The sequence below is a fragment of the Talpa europaea genome, assembly GCF_964194135.1.
Source record: "Talpa europaea genome assembly, chromosome: 1".
NCBI lineage: Eukaryota > Metazoa > Chordata > Mammalia > Eulipotyphla > Talpidae > Talpa > Talpa europaea.
The window spans coordinates 9,321,677-9,341,713 of NC_140073.1; the positions used below are offsets into that span (position 1 = coordinate 9,321,677).

At 45.9% G+C, this 20,037-nt stretch overlaps 1 protein-coding gene across 1 annotated transcript; it reads right to left on the bottom strand.

Moving 5' to 3' along the window:
• Positions 1-772: 772 nt before the first annotated feature.
• Positions 773-17,249, bottom strand: ZDHHC5 (zDHHC palmitoyltransferase 5; the record flags this gene model as incomplete). Its single annotated transcript, XM_084232473.1, has 11 exons — positions 773-938; positions 1,344-2,203; positions 2,624-2,736; positions 3,171-3,294; positions 4,247-4,379; positions 4,773-4,864; positions 5,446-5,548; positions 5,707-5,879; positions 6,626-6,783; positions 9,584-9,705; positions 17,146-17,249. The coding sequence occupies 11 exons, from the start codon at positions 17,247-17,249 to the stop codon at positions 773-775; spliced, it is 2,148 nt and encodes a 715-aa protein (XP_084088599.1).
• Positions 17,250-20,037: the final 2,788 nt, after the last annotated feature.

Below are 20,037 nucleotides of genomic sequence, written 5' to 3' on the forward strand. Positions count from 1 at the left end.
GCTAGGCCAGGCTTTTTTCCAGATCCTCCCCCCTCCCCCACCATTAAAGTCATGAGGCTGCGACGCCCCTCCTGGGGAAATTAAGTGCCAGTGAGCCTAGAAAATGAATTCCCCTCTCCAGGTCCTTTCCTCTTCTGACCAAGACCCCAGACTCACCTCTCCCCGAATTTCTTTCCTGATCACTTAGCACCAACAACAGGGGGTGCTATTTCCTTAGTTGGTAGCTGGGACGTAAGAGGGAACCATGGGGAAGAAAAGACTTGATGCCTCCCCTTTTTTTCCTGCTGGTCTGAGGAATGGGAAGAGTAAGAGCCCCTCCTTATATAGATCCCTCCCTCATTTTCCCATCCCAGGATAGATATATAATTTCTTTGATATTTATAATATATATATATGTACACACACACCTGGTAACGCAGAAGAGGAAAAAAATAGAATCCGTAACAATAATAAAAAAAATTATTTCTGGTTTAAAAATGATCTGGTTCCCTCCAGGGCGAGCAATTGCACAAATGTCCACTGAGTCTGGTCCAGGGGTTAAGGGAGGGAAGGTCTTAAAAGGTGAAGGGGGTTGCTACCCCAGTCTCAGGGCCCCAACTCTCCGACTCCCCAACCCCGCTGCATTTTATAAACGCTCCTCATCCTCTTGGAATTGGTGGTTTAAAAAAATGTCCATGCAGGGGAGGGGAGCCCCTTGAGGAAAGGAAGGTGGCCACCTGGGGCCCTTTGGTGTAGGCATAGAGGCGTGGGGGAGGGAGGTGTCCCGCAAGGCTCACACAGAAATCTCATAGGTGGTACCACCCACCCCTGACACCTTCTTGACCCCTCCCCTTGTGGGGCTACTAAGAGGTGGCTGGCCTGGGCTGGGGGAGGCGGAGCCTATACTCTTGGGCTGCCCATTGGATTTGCTGTAGGCGGTCTTGAGCTGCACTTCATCTCTGGGAAAAGAAGAAAAGAGGTGTCAGAAGCTCCACACAAAAAGGATCGCTTGAAAGAAAAAAAAACAGTTCTTTCTTGACACGCATACTTTCTTACCCATTTTTTGTTCTCTTGCCCTATTTAAAACAAGCCTGCTCCCTCTCTACCCTATTATTTATTCCTTCTCTTAAGAGCAATGATCTTATTTAACTACTCTAGGGCAAATCATTTGTAAAAGATAGGTTAAGAAAAAAATATTACTCTTCAGTCTCTTAAAAGGAACGACCATGAGAGCAGCTGCTGTGAGAGTGGGAAGGAAGAGCTCTCCCAAAGCAGGATGCACCTGGGCCCCCTGCCCTACGATGTACAAGTAAGGCCTGATGCCTTACTTGTCCACTCACGGGCCAGTGTGGACTCATACTTACTTGGGTGTCAGTAACGGCTGCAAGGCCACTTCCTCCATCTCAGAGACACCAGGTGGAGCTTTTTGGCTGCTGTAAGACATAGATCGGCCCAGGTATGGGGCAGTTGAGCCTGCTTCAGGGGACCCTAGTGCCCGGCTCCTTAGCCCATCTGGCTTGCCAAAGCGGGGGACAGTTGGGCGTCCCAGTGGAGTCTTGCCCAAGGGTGATCTCTTCGAATCATCTGAGGAGGAACTAGTACGAGGGGCATGGCCTGAGCCTGGTGTTGACTGAATGCCTGAGTCCCCCAAGCCTGGTTCTTCCTCTCGGCCAGGGAGTGGGGGTGACTGGCGTAGCAGCTTCTCTCGTTCCTGGAGGGAGGCCACAATATGGCGCGACAGATTGTCGTACCGAACTGGTGAGGGCTCTCGGTGTGCTGGGCCGGTTGGCATCAAACGCGGGTGCCTCTCGGCTTCCCGTTGCTGGGCTAGCCGGGCTGACAGGAAGGGAGAGGTGTAGCCTAAAGGTGGGTCTGGCTCAGGCCCTGCCTGCACTGACTCAAAATCAGGGCTGTCTGAAGGAGTGAGCAGGCTGTCGTAAGAGAGGCTTCCATTGCGTGTCTGGTTGGCCAGGCTCTTATAAGAGGTGGAGGTGGTGCCCTCTGAACGAATGGACTGCAATTGCCCCAACTCAAAGCCCGTGCCCTGGGCTGACTTGAGGCTGGAGGAGCGTGAGCCACTGGATAGTGGATCGAAGTGAAAGCTTTTGCCAAAGGTGGGAGATCGGAAGCTCTCGGGCTCCAGGCTGGGCTCTGAGCGGTAGCTGGGATGGCGGCTGCTCTCTGCAATTGAAGTCGGCTCCTTCAAGCTGTCCCCTCGACTCAACTGAGGGGAAAAAATAAAACAGGTTCTTAGCACTACTCCTCTTGTGACAGATTCTAGGCCCCAGAATCCAAGGAGAGTTGATCAAATTAGAATTTTCACACGCATTATGTCCCATTTAAGCCGTAAAACAGATCTATGAGTTGTAACAAGTATCTGATTTTAAGATGCCGAAAATGAGACTAAGAGAGTTAAGTAACTTGACTGATGGCACCACAGGGATTTGAACTCAGATCTTATATTGTACCTGGTACTTCTGTCTGTTATGCTACACCGTTCCCTCTTTGATATCAAGGAAATTTAGTCACACCAAATGCCAACAATTAGGGAAATGGTTTGGGGTTTCTCTTCCCTCTGCCTTTTCTTTCCCTTCTCCCAGTTGGCTTATGTTATGACCCTACTTCTCACAAGAACACTCAGTACCTTGGCGCTGGAAGAATGAGGCATGGCTGCTGATGTGCTGCTGCTACTGTAGCCCGGCCGGTACTTGTACATGGTAGGTGTGGGAGGGCTGTCCTTGCCCAAGAGGCTGCTGTCTGCAGGAAAAAATGCCCAGGAGGCACCACTTTACAGGCTGTTCTCTTAACCTGTCTAGTTTTCTTAAAATACAGACAGACAGACCTAGCAAAATACAGAATAGATACACCTAACAAAAGCAAAGTGCCAGGAAAATGATTTTGCTGAAATCAGACCAAAGACTCATACCAGCCTGTGCAGAACTCAAGAGCGAGAATGCACCACCCAGGTTTTAGGGATGTTCTCTGGTCTGTCTAGAAGCTAAGAGTTCCCCTCTCCCCCCATTTATGCTACTGCCACTAACTAGTAGCATCCCCTTTATCCTGGCTGTCCTAAGTGGTCCTCTCATGTCCCACCTGTTGAGTGTCTTCAGGAACAACAACACAAGTATCATCCAGCCCCTGCCTGCCTTCCCTACAGCACACACACAACCTCACTCTTGCCTCTGCCTTACCCTCATTAGTAGCCAGGCCGAGGTGTGTTCGTAGCCCTGTGTAACGGCTCAGGTCCGGCTTAGGAGGAGGTGGAGGTTCAGCATCTGCAGACTGGCTTTCTGTTATCTCCAGGCTTCCCTTAGACTGGGAAAGTCAGAGTTTGAGCATTAGGGCAACTCAAAAGTGTTAAACTGGGGGGCCTCCCTGGTGGTGCTGGGGTTAAAGTCTCAGTTATCGCCAGCCACTGCGGCCTGAGTTCGACCTCAGCCAGGAAGCTAACCCACATGGCGCAGACCTCTCCTGTTTTGCCTGCTGCTCCCCTCAGCAGTGTATTCAGTAGATCTGCCTGTTCTGTTCCCCACTCTGGTGAATCCTCTCACTGCAGTGCCCCGCCCCACCCCACGCACATCTGGCCTATATCCCAGTTCTTGTAAGCATAAATAAAGTAAATCTTTTTTAAAAAAGTGTTAAACTGGTATAAAAAGTATGTTAGGGAGTCAATTACACATCTCTAAACTGGGACTGGACAAGGGAAGAGTCAGTTTGGTGATGGTATTGAATAAAGAAAGTTCCTGGGCCTCCCTGGTGGCACAAGGGATTAAGCATAGCACTGGAAAGCTATCCGCAGCCTCCGCGGCACGAGTTCGATCCCCCAGCCAGCCAGGGAGCTGACACACATGGAGCAGCAGACCTCTCCTGTCTCTCCTGCTCCTCCCCTCAGCAATGTACTTCAGTCAGTCTGCCTGTTCTGTTCCCCTCTCTGTCTCTGGTGAATCCTCCTCATCTCCCACACCTCTGGCCTGTACCCCAGCTCTTGTATGCATAGATAAATTTTAAAAGTTTCCAACGAGGGTTTATTTCTGTCAATTATTTGTTCACTTCCACCAACAACCACTTGTTAAGCTACTACGTTAAGCCCTATGACGACTGGAAATAAACAGACTCCATTTCTGTGAATGAACTTGCAATCGAACAGAAAAAGACAATCTGTGTCAACACATGATAAATACTGCAGGAGATATAAACTAAAAGCAAATCTGCATCTGTGTCATGGGTGAGATTCCCTAAGTCACCTTTACTTCCCTGAATTCCTCACCTTTGTTCTCCTCAACTCTCCTTGGATGCCATTGTCCATGATCTTCACAGTTATCTGTCCATCTGACACGTCTGGTCGAAGGAAGGGAGGTCTGATTACAATTGTCTTCTCTTTCTTTGGTCTCCCCAGATACCTGCATGTCAAGAGTAAGAAGGTCTTCATTCATTTGTTCATTCATTCAAAAATACCTACTGTTTGCCTACTCTGCAGAAAGTATTTTTACAAATACAAGACAGTTAAACCAGGCCAGTGAAAAGGAAACACGGAACTGATTTCTGTCACTGCTGAAGAACAGCAGCGACACTAGCCCTCTGGCAGACACCTGCTTCAGGCTCAGCTCTCAAAGGAAAATAACTGTAACACCAGAAGAACACCAGCAGGAATCAGAGGGCCCCTTGCAGCCACTTCCCAACTTAAGAGCACCCTTCCCACAAGGCAGTCTCCTGCCAGACCACCTCTCTAACAGAACAAAAGAGGACAAAAGTTTTGATCAAGGTTGAACACAAAACCAAAGTGGCAGATGTACCTGGGTGCAGGGGAGCTGCAGAGTACACGGCTGACATTGTTACAGCAGCCATTGGTGAAAGGGTTCACACCTCCCCGGAATTTACCAGTAACCTAGAGGGAGGAAAACAGGACCAGGTCAGTCAGACAACAGGCACTTGACTTCCAAAACACAAATCAGCAAATTATCAAGCACCCCCACTATCTGGGGGATACAAAAGTGAATAAAACAATCCTACCATCAAGAAGCTTATAGTTGTGATTATTAAGGATGAAAATTCTACATAGAGTCAAGGTCATTCATTCAAATCCTAGGTCTACTCAGGGTAGCCATCTGACCCAAAACAGCAACTGCCTCATGTAAAATGGGGATAAAAAGCTCTCTGCATACTGAAGTCTAAGATAACATACATAAGAGCAAAAGTAAGCAAGTCAGCTATTACTACATCCATGAAAATACTTCTCCTTTAAATAGCACTGTAAGCTACTTGAGGGACAGCCCAGGTCATTTACTACATGCTCCGAGTCTAAACTGTGCAGTATACACTTAGTTACGAATGGATTCTATTGTCATGCTTACAGGAGGAACTCGGACAACAGCATCAAAAAGGTATTAACCAAGTATCTGTGGAAACACAGTTATCTACTAATCAGCAGGCTAAGAGACGTGCCTGTTCTTCAGGGGCTCCTCATACCTGTTCGTTGGTTGTGCGTCCCCTAGCCACCAGCACCACGTGAAATCCCGTGAGCCCAGCTACAGGTATGAAGAATAAGCCAGCCACACACATCACTGCCATTCTGAAGCCAAACAGTCAAGGAAAACAGAGCAACATGATCTCAATTTCCCCAGCCCACACAGTTGTCATCTTCCTTTTGGCCCTCACTACCAAAAGACTCAACTTCCTGCGTTCCACGCCCTCCCCCCGATCCTGCAACCCACAGGCCTTGAAGGATACGTGACAGCCGTGCGCACACCTGAGAGTTCCTCCACGGGGTAGAGCACATAAAGGAGGCCAAAGCCAAACACACCCATAATGTGCGCTGTCAGGGAAAGGAGGAAGAGGAAGAAATAACGGTAGTTCCGGCGACCAATACAGTTGTTCACCCAGGGGCAGTGATGATCAAATTCCTAGGGGCAAAAAGAGACACACTGAGAGGCATCCGTGGACACAGCATTAGATCACTTCTGTCAAGAAGAGAAACAAACAGCAGAACCTAAGATCCTTTAGTCGTGATCAGTTATCCTGTTTGTTGTTTAGTTACAAAATTGAAAATTGGCCACACACTTATCTTGCTCTGTCAATCTGTAAGGAAGATCTTCCAAAGGTTGGTCAAAGGCCATGGCCACCTATCAAAGTTTATCCTGTGTGACCAAGAAACTCTGAAAGGGACAATTATCAGAGGCTTTACAAAAATATCAAGATTCATGAGAAAAGAGGTTTGGAAAGAAACTCTGGCAGGCAATTGTTTATAAGCTATATAAAAAGGGATTGGGGGGAAAAGGTTAAAAAGACAAGGGATACAAAAGAACAGCCAGGAAGAGAAATATAATGGTACAATCTGAATGCAACAGTGAGATGTAGTGAAAACGAGGTAACACAAAGGCAGGACAGAAAACCAAGGCCACGAAGGCATGGAAGGCTGGAGCCATAGGTCGTGGTGGCAGGAGAGCCTATGCCCACATGGGCCCCTCCCGTTAAGACTATTTCTGCTCTACCCCGCATGTGTACATCCATGCTGACACCTTCTGTAAGAGCTAGAACACAAACCCAGGCAGCGAACCAGAACTCTGCTTCACCCAAGGCCAAGAATCCACAGGATGCAAGTCTTAGTCCATGGAAAGGCACATTGAGTCTATCCCACTCGGGTTCTTACCTCCACACAATTGTCACAGACACTGCAGTGGGAACATCGTGGAGGGCGGTAGAAGCGGCAGGTGGCACACCATTTCATGCGCACCTGTATGCCCTTGATCTCCACCGTTTTGTATAGGGGAGCTCGGAAGTCATCTTCCTTGTCTTCATCCTCTTCGGCTGTGGAGGGGAAGAAAACAATTTAAAAATGTTTATGGGGCCTCCCGGTGGCGCAGCGGTTGAGCGCTGGGTTGCGAAGCTGCCTGCAGCGTCTGCAGTGCTGGTTCGATCCCCGGCTACTGGGGAGGGTCCCACATGGTGCGCAGACCTCTCCTGCTGCCCGCTGCTCCCCTCAGCAGTGTACTTTGATCCTTCTGCCTGTTCTGCTCTCTGCTCTGGCTCTGGTGAATTCTCTCACCCTCCCTCCCCACACTTCTGACTGTACCCAGTGCTTGTATAAATAAATAAATAAATCCTTAAAAACAAACAAACAAACAAACAAACAAACAAATAAATAAATAAATAAATAAGTAAGTAAGTAAGTAAGTAAATAAGTAAATAAATAAATGAAAATGTTTATGCCAGACTGCATTAGGCACAATGCAGTCTCGGAACTAAAACTGAGATGGCTCTCTACACAACACTATGGGAATGAATGAAATAATTTCTTCTCCATGGGCAAATGAGGTTCAAGAGACTAAGTGTCAAGAGGTGACTTGGGGGCCTCCCCAGTGGGGCAGTGGTTGAGCACTGGGTTGCAAAGCTGCCCGCAGCCTCTGCAGCGCCGGTTCAATCCCCGGCCGCCGGTGAGGGTCCCACATGGCGCACAGACCTCTCCTGGCACCCGCTGCTCCCCTCAGCAGTGTACTTCGGTCCTTCTGCCTGCTCTGCTCCCCGCTCTGGCTCTGGTGAATTCTCTCACCCTCCCGCCCTTCTGACTGTACCCAATGCTTGTATAAATAAATAAATAAATCTTTAAAAAAAAAAAAGAGGTGGCTCTGATAGTCGTGGTTTATTCACATACCAAAGCACATATATAACGAGTTTGCATAACAGCTGAATAGCCACAAGTACATGATTGAAGCCAAAAGAATTAACATCTTTTCCATATATAAACCCCTTGCCCAAAAGCATGTTCCCTATGCTATTAATCCACTATATGTATTTCAATACTGTTTTTTGGCTCAAGACAGTCTCTTAACTTGAACACCCTTCCCGGGTTGCCTGGTCCCGTTCATAATAGCAACGTGCAGAACAGACACTTCTGGGTTGGGAAGACCCCAAAGGCAATCCAGAGCCCCTGCCCACCTCAGACCTGCCAGTCATGGAGGACAGGTCACAGGGACCGGGATGCAGCTCTGTGGGCTCTTCATACACCAACTCACTCACTCTTTACAGTCATTCTTGGTGGAAAATATTATTTTTATTACTCCTATTTTAAAAAGGAGGAAACAGGCCTCTTTGGTGGCACAAGGGGTTAAGTCTCAGAACTATGAAGCTATCACCAGCCACTGCAGCACCAGTTCGATCTCCAGCCAAGGAGTTACCCACATGGAGCAGCAGACCTCTCCTGACTCACTTGCTGCTCCCCTCAGCAGTGTATTTTAGTGCATCTGCCTGTTCTGTTCCCCACTCTGTCTCTGGTGAAATCCTCTCACCCCCCACACCTCTATACCCCAGTTCTTGTATGTATAAATAAATAAATCTTTAAAAAAAAAAAAAACTCTCTTCTTAAGATCACCAATTCTTAGTTTCCAAAAACAAATAAGCAATTCTAAGTTTACTAGTGGACCTAATTTCTCATACTGCCCAGATACTATGAAATGCCCCACTCTGTCCAGTTCCCACTCTGTCCAGTTTCTCCTACTACTTATCTTTCTTATTCAATCCAGGTTCAATGGCTCCTTCCTCTCTGCTCATTTTAAAGTGTCAATGCTGGTCATGTCTGAACTTGGCTCTTTCCTAATCTCTTTCTACTCTCTCTAAGACTCTGAGTGAGATCAAGTTCTTTGAGTCTGATTACTCAACGACCGGTGGGTCACCGTCCAATGGGATGATCCACAAGTATTTCAAATTCAACACATCTAAGATGCTGTCTTCCCTCCAAATCTGTTCAACATTCATTTATGCATATCCTGGTTTCTAAAAATCAGTATTCTTAGGAACTTTGGAACGATCACAAACAATATCTTTACCCTCTCACTATCCCCTAATAAGCAACTGTTCATGAAAAATTCTGTTGCATCTACTTCTGAAATATCTTTAAATCCCAATCTTGCATTTAAGTTCTTCTCTGGTTTGAATTATTGAATAGACCCTCCTCTCCTACCCCCCGCCAAAGATATCTGTACATTCTTAAAAGCTGTGAAAAGACCCCTTCCTATCTAAAGGCAGAATTATAATCTACTTAACATATAAAATATTTCACAAGTTTGGCTCTGGGTTTTTCTCCTGTCCCGTCTGGTCCCACCACGCACTCGACCTCCCACCCCACTGAGCTCAGCACTTCACACATAGGCTTCTGTATATGCTGCTTCATCTACCTTGCATGCCCTTCCCTTCTACCCACCCCCTACTTGGTGAACTTTTTCACACCTTCATTTAGCAGCACCTCCCTGGGTAGATGTAAGTACATCCTCTACTATGTCCTCATAGAACTCTGTCATGATTCCCTTACAGTCTATATCTCACTGTTACAACTGCCTACCTCACTCATGCTGTTAGCGCATCTAGCGATGATGCTCAAATCTTGTGCTCAAATTTCTGCTAAATGAGTGAAAATCAAAGAGAAGACCCCACATGAATCACATGGCCAGAAGTTATGGCCTATATTCCTGAAGACCCTGACTGCTTTTCATCATTACACTATAAAAGTACCCCAAGACTCTAGCACACCTAGGCCCAGGACCAAGTGTGTATACCCACAAATTGTTTTCAATTTGTAGTAAGGAGTTTTCAAGAAAGATGACAGAAATCTTACCTCGAGGGAAAATCCCAGGATCCATGAAGGTGGCCATGCTGAAGTTGGCCAGCACAAAGAGGAAAACAACTGCATTGTAGATGGGCACTGCAGGTGACACACAGAGGCTTAGTCCTGGACAGCTGCACAGATAAGACAATGAGGGGCTGCTGTTAGCAACTTGGACAGTGAGCATATAAAAACCTGCAAAGATTCAGTAGCTATACCTACATATAAATCTTGTGCAGGTCCCCTTTCCTTTCTCCAATTATTGTTTACCCTTCTGAAGGAGCAGGTCTAGTCCCTGGAATTTTTCATTTTAGATTAAGGTACAGGACTCAGAATCTCTACTACCATAACCCCTTGCACTAAGATCAGTGTTCTTCCTCCATAGCTCTTTCTACATGTCTTAGAATCTGTCCTTCTCTCCTGTTTAACCTCTCACAAGAGCGCAGGATAGAGGATGTAGCTGACACCAGCTACTTTCCCGTCTCTGGATCCCAGCCATGCCCCACTGACCTGCACATCAGCCCAGGGCATGGCATACCACCTGCCTCTCTGGCTCCGCCTTCCCTCTTCCCAGCTAACTTTGACCCACTCACAGATGCCTCAAGTTTCTTCACTGTGTCAGATGTCCCCGAGAATCTTAACTAGAGGCTATTTCTCAAGATGGGGGTTGGGGGTGAAGCCTAAGAGGCAGATAAGGATGGACATCAAGACACAGAATTAGATCCCTCAAGGTCTGTGAAGCCGTAAAGTGAGAGAGGAAAAAGATATCAGGGCCTCCCTGGTGGCGCAAGCACTATGAAGGACACAGCACTATGAAGCTATCTGCAGCCACTGCAACACGAGTTCAATCCCTGGCCAGGGAGCAACCCACACGGCGCAGTAGATCTCTCCTGTCTTGCCCGCTACTCCCCTCAGCAGTGTATTTCAATGCATCTGCCTGTTCTGCTCCCCACTCTGTCTCTCCCCCCACTTCTGGCCTGTACCCCACTTCTTGTATGCATAAATAAATCTTTAAAAAAAAAAAAAAGAAAAAGAAAAAAAGACATGAGAGCAAAGTAGCCCTACATCTTGTAGGGAAACATAACTGGCCAAACATATCCAGTACTCCACAGGGTCCAAATTAAGAGAGATGCTCCAATCAGCTTTCTTTGGTGCAAAGAAAGAAAGAAAACCATCATTTCTTTCAGGGTAAGAGTCTAGGGAAGCCAAATAGGAATGTTTCAAGAGCTCTTTTTTTTTCTGACGATTTCCTGGGAGCTGGAAGTTTCAGGAAAACATCTGATGTGCTTGCTTGCTTTGTCAGTAGTTAAGCAAATGCCCTCTTTCCTGCCTCAGCTCAGGAAGAACTTCCCATTACAAGACAGTGGCTAAATGCCCTAATCTGCTTTGTGGCTGCGAATTTAATCTCCAGAATTAGGACAGCATCTGTCCTTGTCCCCCTTATCTAGACCAGTCCAGAAGGAAAGGAGAGTTCATTGAAGGAAAGAAGAACAGGCCAGGAAAACAAGACAGCAATGAGTCTGGAGAAGTAATCCATAGCAGTCCTGGATTCTGTTGAGAGAGGTGATCTATCTCATGAAAACAAAAAGCACAGCCGTGAACAGTGATTCAGGACATTCAGAAGTCATTAATGAGATACAAACTAATGATAAGAAACCTGTCACAGCACTTCACGAGCCTTTACCACCATCATCTATCTATTTAAATTCCACTTAGTCATTCATTAAAAAAAATTTTAAGTAAATATTGTGTGCTAGGCTTTTTACATAGTAAATATCAATTAACCCTTCCCTTCTCTTGATGAGCAAATAACTGGGAGACAAAATATGACGCCAGAGTGACAGCTCTGATTTCAAGAGCAAAACACACCTTCCATCGTAGTTCTAGTTTTATTCTCTCATCAGACTCTAGGAAGTCTCCTCCTTTGGGGGTTCATTGGTTCAGAGAAGGTGTCCGCACACCTTAGCAGGGTTTGGGGCGGAATATGAGCAAGAAGGAAGGATCCTTACACAGGCCCACCCAAAGCCTGACCTCCCAGGCTCCTCAGGGAGAGAGAAACTGAAAACCAGTCATCCAGGTCAGAGCCCCTCCCTAGTGCTTAGCTGTCGCTTCAATTTCCGCCTGGGGAAGAGGAGAAAGGGTGACTCACTAGACTCCTACAGCCTGGGAAGATAATTAGAAGGGAAAAAAGAAATCAAATCCTTAGAGCACTGAGGTGCCCATGATTTAAAAGTCTCATTCCTAGAATTGGCCACTGTTGCCTCCAAAGCTTCTGGGAAAAGAAAAAAAAAAGGGGGTACCTCCATCTCCCAGGAGAACTAAGGTGGTTGAGAATGAGACACCTGCCCCCTCACAGGCCCAGATGTCAATCTTTCTGACCTCATTCTTTCTTCTGTCTCTGCAATGCCAAACACAGCAAATCCCCCAATTTCTTGGGTCTCCTGCCAGCCACCTACGACTGGAATGAGGACCTTTACCCCTATAACCTATCCCAGCTAAAGTGTGTAATCCTGGAACTGAGTTCCCCTTTCTGTTGCAAAAATAAAGTGTTCTCACAGTGGCACTATCTAGAAATGGTGAAAGTAACTCCGCTTTACGGGCAGTGTTTCCTCCTAGACTCAAATCAAAGACCAGTTGTACCCAACTGGAGCACTTTAGTTGCACGAACACCCCACCAAGGAGAGGCGTGTGTGAGCAGAACCCGGTCCTGTCATAGCCCATATTCCACTTGGCTGGAGGAGCGGCTTGCCGTTGCTAGAGAACTCTGCCAGATCCCTAGGTGACCACCCCGAGTGGCCTGTCTGAATCTGTTGCCTTTGATGGAAGGAGACGAGGCCTGAGCTGAGTAGAGGAGTTGTTGAGGCTCGTTCTAGGCCGATGGCAAATAATCACAGAGCTCCAGGAGCGAAGGGAGTGGCTGTAGCCCAGAAGGCTGGCTGACTCACTCATGAGACTCCCAGCCTCTAGCATCCCAGGAAGAACAGGTTCTTCCGCCCATCCATTCAGCGCTCCTGTTTTCAAGACCTAACAAAATTGGCAGAAGAGGTTTCAAAATCCACAAATCTCTTTATTGACCCTCCCTAACACTTTCTCTTACAAAGAATGGCTAAGTTCCTGGTAAGAAAAACGAAGTACGTAAGAAAAGAAAAGAAAAAGAAAAACAAAGTAGGAGTCAAGAAGCTTTGAATTTTAATCTTGTCTTGATCAATGCTTTGCTACATAGTGTTAGGTAATCCACAGGAAAACCTCCAAGCCTGTTACTTCAGCTACCTAGTAAGAGAATGAAGACAGTGTCTGAAAAGAACCTGGAATTCTTAAGCCAGCTAGTTTAACACTAGGCATTCACCAGACAGAAGATACAGAAGGTGGAGGGAGGAAACATTATTAACTATCACCATCATTGTCAATTATCATTCCAGCTCCACCCTCATCATAATTCCACTTCCCCTATCTGAGGTCCTGGAGATTCAAGGACACGTAGAGCAGGCACTGAGTAAAATAGGCACTAAGCTCCTGAAGAACAGGCCCATGCATTCCGCCCATGCCTCGCCATAGTTGGAGTGTGTGACTCGTTTCCTTATTGATGAGACAAGGCCGGAATGAATATCCCACTTCCTTCCCGAGGGGGATTCCTCAAGATTCCACAGGAAAACAACTTCTCCTCTTCTCGATTAGTTTCTCTTAAAACACAAAATTTGTGGAATCTCTATTAACCAGATTTTCAAGCAGCTGATTACCAAATATAGGACCTGGGTACTTATTCCTGGATGAGAAAACAATGTGGGAAGGAAAAAGAACAACCATTGCTCAATTAATGCCCTAAGTCATGAGGTTGCTCCCACTCAAACAGGTGCTAGCACCTCTGCAGTCGTGGAAAAAAGGGACAAGAGGAATGTCACGGAGGTGGCCCACCTCTATAGGGGCCAGAAGCAGCAACTGAAAGGAAGGAAGGGCTATCAAGGATGGGACACGGGAAAGACCATCATGTCCATTTATGGACAAGCTGTCTTTTATTTTTCCTAAAGAGGATCACCTGCAGCAGATTTTAAGCCCGAAACCCTACCAACTTTACAAAGGGACAAAATGAGACACTAGCTGACTTAACTCACTCAAGGAGAACTTTAGAGGAAACAATCCAGTGATTTCAAATGGCATAAGCAGAACCCTAAGGTCTCAAGGGTCCCCAGGAGGCCAAGAGGGGCTGGGCCTTTACACAACAGCCTCACTTGCTCCAAAGCAGCCCTACTCTCAGGTTGTACATACTGGGGTTCCACACAAGATCTCATTTGAAAAAAGGGGGTCATGTTGCTTAATATAAATTGCTCTAGGTCAACTTTCTCATTATACGGAGCTAGAAGGCCTACAAAGGTTAGCAGACTTTACCAAATTCAGTCTCCTGACCCCCAAACAGAGTTTATTCCTCTTATCTGGCTCTGTCCCCTTGCTAATAACAAACGGAGCGGCCACCGGAGGAGGGTCCCACATGGCGCGCAGACCTCTCCTGCCGCCCACTGCTCCCCTCAGCAGTGTACTTCGGTCCTTCTGCCTATTCTGCTCCCTGCTCTGGCTCTGGTGAATTCTCTCACCCTCCCGTGCTTCTGACTGTACCCAGTGCTTGTATAAATAAATAAATCTTAAAAAAAAAAAAAGAAAAAAAGAAAGAAAAAAAAAAAAAAGACAGGAAAGGATCCAGGCCCAGTATCTTAAATGAATGTTACTTTAGCAGACACTTTCCTTCCCAAAGAGTAAAAAGGAAAAAGACAGGATTCCTAGTAACTCTCCCACTTAATTTTAGTACAAGACAAAATTCCGTGGTTGAGAGGGATTGGGGTCTAGACAGGAGGCCTCAACTGTTCTATTCAAGCTTCTCTGGGGCTGAAGAAGGTCACCATTCTTTGATGATCAAACAACTGAAAATTTCTACTCAGAGCTTTCCCTACTTGACAAAGAAACATGAAGGGTAAACTGTTCCTAATTAGCTGAAGCCTACATGCCTCCACTAATTATATCTGCCAGCTGAAAGGGACTCTTCCTCCTACTCCCAGTCCTCCTGGTCTCAAAGTAATTCTCACCTGGGGCTTAAACTGATGTAAGAACAGTGTAGCCCAGTAAAGACAACAGGCAGATGGCAGAATAGTTATAGACTCAGGCCCCATATAGGAGCTGGTTCAAAGACAGCCTCTCTCTTGTCTATTTGAAATCATGAATTCTTTTCTTTAGGTTGCAGTTTTTAAACAGGGGTTCTCCAAGGAATTGAACTCCCAAAGGGGCAGAATCTGCAGAAGGACAGCTTTGGAGAACAGTGGCATCTCAGCCTAGATATATGCTTGAAGAGGAGCATCTATCTCCTCTACATCTGCTACGGTTAAATGAATAGGAAGAGATGAGAATTTCAGAGGCATGTAGAGCTAGTGTGATAGGGGTACAAGAAATGGGGTGTCTAAGTTTCCACATGGTGGCCAAGGACAGCCTACCGATGCAAAGAGAGCCCAGAAATTGGCCATAATGAAACTGCCAGGATGTCCAAGGCTCTTCTAACTTTGGATTTGAGGCAATGAGTCCAAACTGAGTCTATGCTGTCCTCCAAAATTCTTTTTTCCTGGGGCTGAGAGACCATGGCGTAAGGACGGCCCCTATTTCTCTGGCACCAGGGAATGGGAAAGTAGGTTAAATAGTTTCACCAATCAGTTAGAAAATGCCTATGTCAGGACAACTCCTCGTGGGGAAACTGGTATAACCAGCCAAGCACTTCAGTGGTTCCAGATTAGCAAGTTAAGAACAAGGATTCTGCGGTCCTACCTCAAGAACGGATGGGCTAAAAGGGAGGAACCACTTAGTCAACCCCTGGATTGCCTACTTTTTCTGAAGGCTTTGCCTCTTTAAAGAAAACAGACCCTATACTCTGGTTTCTCTTCAGATCGTATAAATCTTTCGCCTTTTACTAAAGAAAACAGACCCTTCCCAAGGAGCAGGTCTAAGGGTGTCAAACTGATCCTGTACATTTGCCTCCCAACGCAGCACCACTACTGCCATGCAAGGAATCTAAGAATCAATATAAAAGGTCCCTGGGCAAAATGGTGATTCTACTTACTGGCCAAACTAGCAGAAACCAAAGCAAGCCTGACACTGAAGACTCATTCTGCCTTAATGGTGGTGAATGCATGAAGGACGAAACAATGAACGTGTTGAGTTTAAATAAAAGAACAAGATTATGAAAAAGTCATAGAGAAAGGAGGGCTGTTATAGATCCCTGAGGTATTCAGCAGACGCACTCCGGCTGGAGAGCTAGAAGCCAAAGACTCTGACTTCTCAGTGGAGGAAAGGAGGTGAGAAGTGGGATGATACGCATACATGACAGTGGAGTCATTCTTTCCTTGTTTAAAAACTCAACAGAAAAACATCACTGTCACTTTGCTGGCTTAATCCCTATATTGAAGACTGCCTTTTGGTATCTGAAGCTCAGTTCCAGGGTTTTCCTTCCCTCCTATCTCAGATTAAACTCTGTTCTGTATTTCTCTCCATAATAGTAACAGCCCTGCTGCAATTCCTGCTTCATTCCTCATCTTCCTCTTCCCACCAACCTCACACTGCTTTCAACAGCACCTTACAATTAGGTTTGAGCCTGAATGATGGCAAAGTGGACTCCCCAGAAAATCTAGCCTGCTCTGATTATTCCAACAGCTGCAACTTGAACACTGACTCCATGACTCAACAGTTTAAGGCTCAGAAGCCTGTATATGCTAATTTATAAACAGGTAACAGCAAAGATGCCTGCCAGGCTGTTCAAGAGCTAAAGTACTGGAGAAAAGGGGGAGGATAAATAAAAGTCCCTTCTAGTAACAAGCAGGTGAACAAAGTCTGAATATCTTCAGTGGGAAATCATTCAATACCAAACGCTTTCCCTAAAAGGACCAAGAACAGAAGAATCACTGCTAGTCCCCTCAGTAAGAACTACCGTAAAGGGAGTCTTCCAGGACTTTCTTCCTGAAACAAACTTGCCCTTTCCCAGTGGTCTTTAATTCTCGAGGCTTTGGTTCTTAGAGCACAGAGAAAACCATCTAAGTGACACTAAAAGTCAAACCTGTCTCATTGGCCTACCTTCTAATGAATTCTGAACTCCGCCCCATCCCCCCAAGTGCTCTCAGTGTCCACATTTTCAAATCCAAGCTTCGGACATTCTGGGGGAAAGGCATTATTATTTGAAAAACCTTCAATCTAGTCGAGTTCCCTTTCTCTCATGAAACTGATTGCTTAAGCTGCATCAAGCCTCTCGTGGTTTCCTCCCACTTCCTTCCTAGTTCAGGATCATCTAATGCTGGAGCAGGGTAGGAAAATATAAAGACATCTATGATGCCAAAGGAAGGCGGGGAGGAACGAGGAAGGTGAGGCTCGATGGAGCTAATTTATAGTAAGGCTGACAATACAGGCTTTTCTCACTTTTCTTACCATGGCTCTGGGATTTGGATTTACCTGTATCAGACAGGTAAAGCACTCCCAGTCACTTGGCTTTGCAAGTAACTAACAAAACTCAAAACAGTGGCCCCCAAATACCACCACTGGGGGGGAAAACTCACGTAAAGGCAAAGAAGAGCGTCGTGGCTCCCACTAAGAAGATGGCAGCTGCTGAGACCGGAACATACTTGCTGGGTTTGAATCTCTTTCCAGACTCTGCGGGCATGTTGGAGCTCTGATGGGAGATCTGCCCTGCCGCATAGCCCAGGCCCACACAGCGGCAGAACAGACAAGAAAATGGGATGAGGGAAACAACGGAGAGAAAACTACAGAAGGCAACCAAGGAAACAGAAAATTTTAAGTGGTCACCCTTCCCCCTCCCGAATAAAACCAAAGGTCAAAAGATCGCAAATGAAGGAAAGCACATGGGAGGGGGAAAGGCGATTCCAAATGATGAAAAACCAGCTCCCCAAAAGGAGGCAGAGAAGGAGACTAAGAAACACAGCTGGTATAGTTTAGAAATCGGAGACAAACAGCAGACTGTATGCATGCAAACAGTTGCAGGTGGAGACCATGGGCCGTCAGACAGATCAAGGAATAGCTCATGGATGGAGCCGAGTCTTTGAGAGGAAGAAGGGAAGAGGATCAGGGCAGTGCACTTCCGGCGAAGCAAAGTCCTTCTGAGGAAACAAGCCCTCCAGGCCTACCACACTTCCACAAAACGTGAGCTGCACCTGAAAGAGGTGTGTCCTGTGTGCCTATTTTCATCCAAAAAGGAACCTGAGGCCCTTCCCAGCTTTAAAAAGAAGCTATTTTTACTGCAGTCCTTGTCCCTGTGAGGTCGTTTTCTCAATGCCACTGCTTCCACCCCTGGGCTTCAGGACTTGCAGTCTGAAAATGGTGGCTTAATTTGATTTCTTTTCTCTCGGTGGCTAAAGCTGGGCAGCAGCTGTTACAAGGTTGTTGTAAATCCTTTTCTTTGAAAGGGAAGGGAAACAGGGTTCAAACGTATCTGTCTTCAGCCTTTTCTTGTTCTTCCCAAGCCCTTTAAGGGCTTCGTTTCCTACAAAGTTCATGCAAAACTAAAGGGAAACACAACATCCCGGAAGCCATGTTCTTCCCAATGAGCAAAAGATGACAAAGAACTCAATTCCACTTGAGGGTTAAATTTAAAAGGTTACTGTGGATGAAAGCAAAGTTCCAAAGAGCTCCCTGTTGCCAAGTTAGTCAAAGTCTCTGATCTTCACTCCTGGGGTTCCTGGATGCAGAGTTCAGCTGGGTTCCAGTGCCTCACCTGGAGAAAAAGAAAAACAATTGTCTTTATCAGAGAAATTCTTTCAGGGTAGTTCTTAAGAATAGCAAGGCTAAAACCCCATAAGCTGCTCTGTTTAAAAAGTACCTTTTGAAAGAAAAATTATTTTCTACTTCACTGATGTGTACAGGGGAAAGGACTCTGAACTGGGAGGACAGTGGATTAGAAACCTTTACTCTTCTAAGTGCTGTTCAGGAGAAGATCCTGGCTTCACTGGCCTAAGGTCATCAAAGAACTAGCTCGGGTCAGGGCGAGGAGCGGGGTGTGGGGATGTGGGTCCATCTCGTCTGAAACAAACGGGCAGTAACAAATATCAAGACTATCAAAATCTAGAAACAAAAAAGAACACAGCAGTGAAGGGTAATCCTAAAACGAGATTTCTCTTTGGACAGCAAGAGTATTTATTGCTACAATGAACACAGTAACCTCAAAATTAGGACAGTAAATCTCATTTCCTTTCTGAGTATGTGCCCCTCTCTCCCATCCTTTTATGCTTTTTATATAGAACCCGAAAGAAGCAGAAGCTGAATTTTGGGTCTTTGGAATAACTCATGAAAGACCCCGGGGGAGAGATGTTCTTGTGCTGAAAGGCAAGATGCCCTCTTAAGAAAGTGAGTCAACCACAAAGGCTGGGCCTTCCCAATTCAACAGTTTTTATTCCTACTCGGGCCTATTAGGAAGCCTGCTGAGCCCTACCTTCCCCAATATGATTAAGAGTAACAATTATTTCTGTTGATGGTAGTAGCAAAATAACACTAGCACTTTGGGTTTTATAGGATGCTTTTCATCTAGTGATCTCAAAGCACTTAACTCACATTATCTGGTGACACAGTTCCTTATCCCACTCTGTAAAATTGAAGGCTAGAAAATGCCTGAGGCCACTCCACTGAATCACATGAGCAGTCAGGTTCAGAATGTAAGCGTTCACTTGCTCCTTTGCCAACACAAATCCTTTCTACCTCTGTCTTATCCCCTACAAGACCTGCCCAGCAACGACAATTTGGAACCTGCAGAACAAAAATTTTACTTGTTAGAATTTAAAAATATAAGTTTTATCCCACTCAGGTGGTCTCTATTTCCCTTAAGATCAAACGCAGAAATTAAAATACCACGTAGTGAAATACAAATGTGCCTGGAATTTATCACTTCCTTTTTTACCTGTGGCAGGGAAGGCACAGTGCCTTCCTTCAAGATGCATCAGTTCCTGCTTTTAGGGAGCCGAAAGACAATACAGACGAGAGTGAACACCAAAGCAAGATTACAGGAAATTGCTAGTCCTTTTAAAAAAAGAGAGAAAGAGACTGGCCCCTAATTTTGATTATTCAACCCTCAGTTTCCCTCAGTTCTCAAAGCCCTACCTTCTGTATTTAGGCCTAAGTAACTGTTAAGAACGAGAAGTAAATTCTTGGTTTGTAGACAGTTCTATTAAACTTTTCCCTCAAAAGCCAAAAAATTAATGGAAGACTGCGCTACTTATATTTTATCTAGCCTAGGGAATTATTTAGACACCATATATGATTTCAATTTATATTTTCCAACAGGAAAAAAGCTCATCTGGGCCTATACTGCCAGAGTAATGCGGGGGAGTGTGGGGGGGGGTCATAAAAGGCCATGCAATTTTGGAAGTATGATATGGGAAACGAAAGAAATCCTATCCGAGATGCTTCGAGATTGGCATGCACATCTAAGAACATACTGGGTA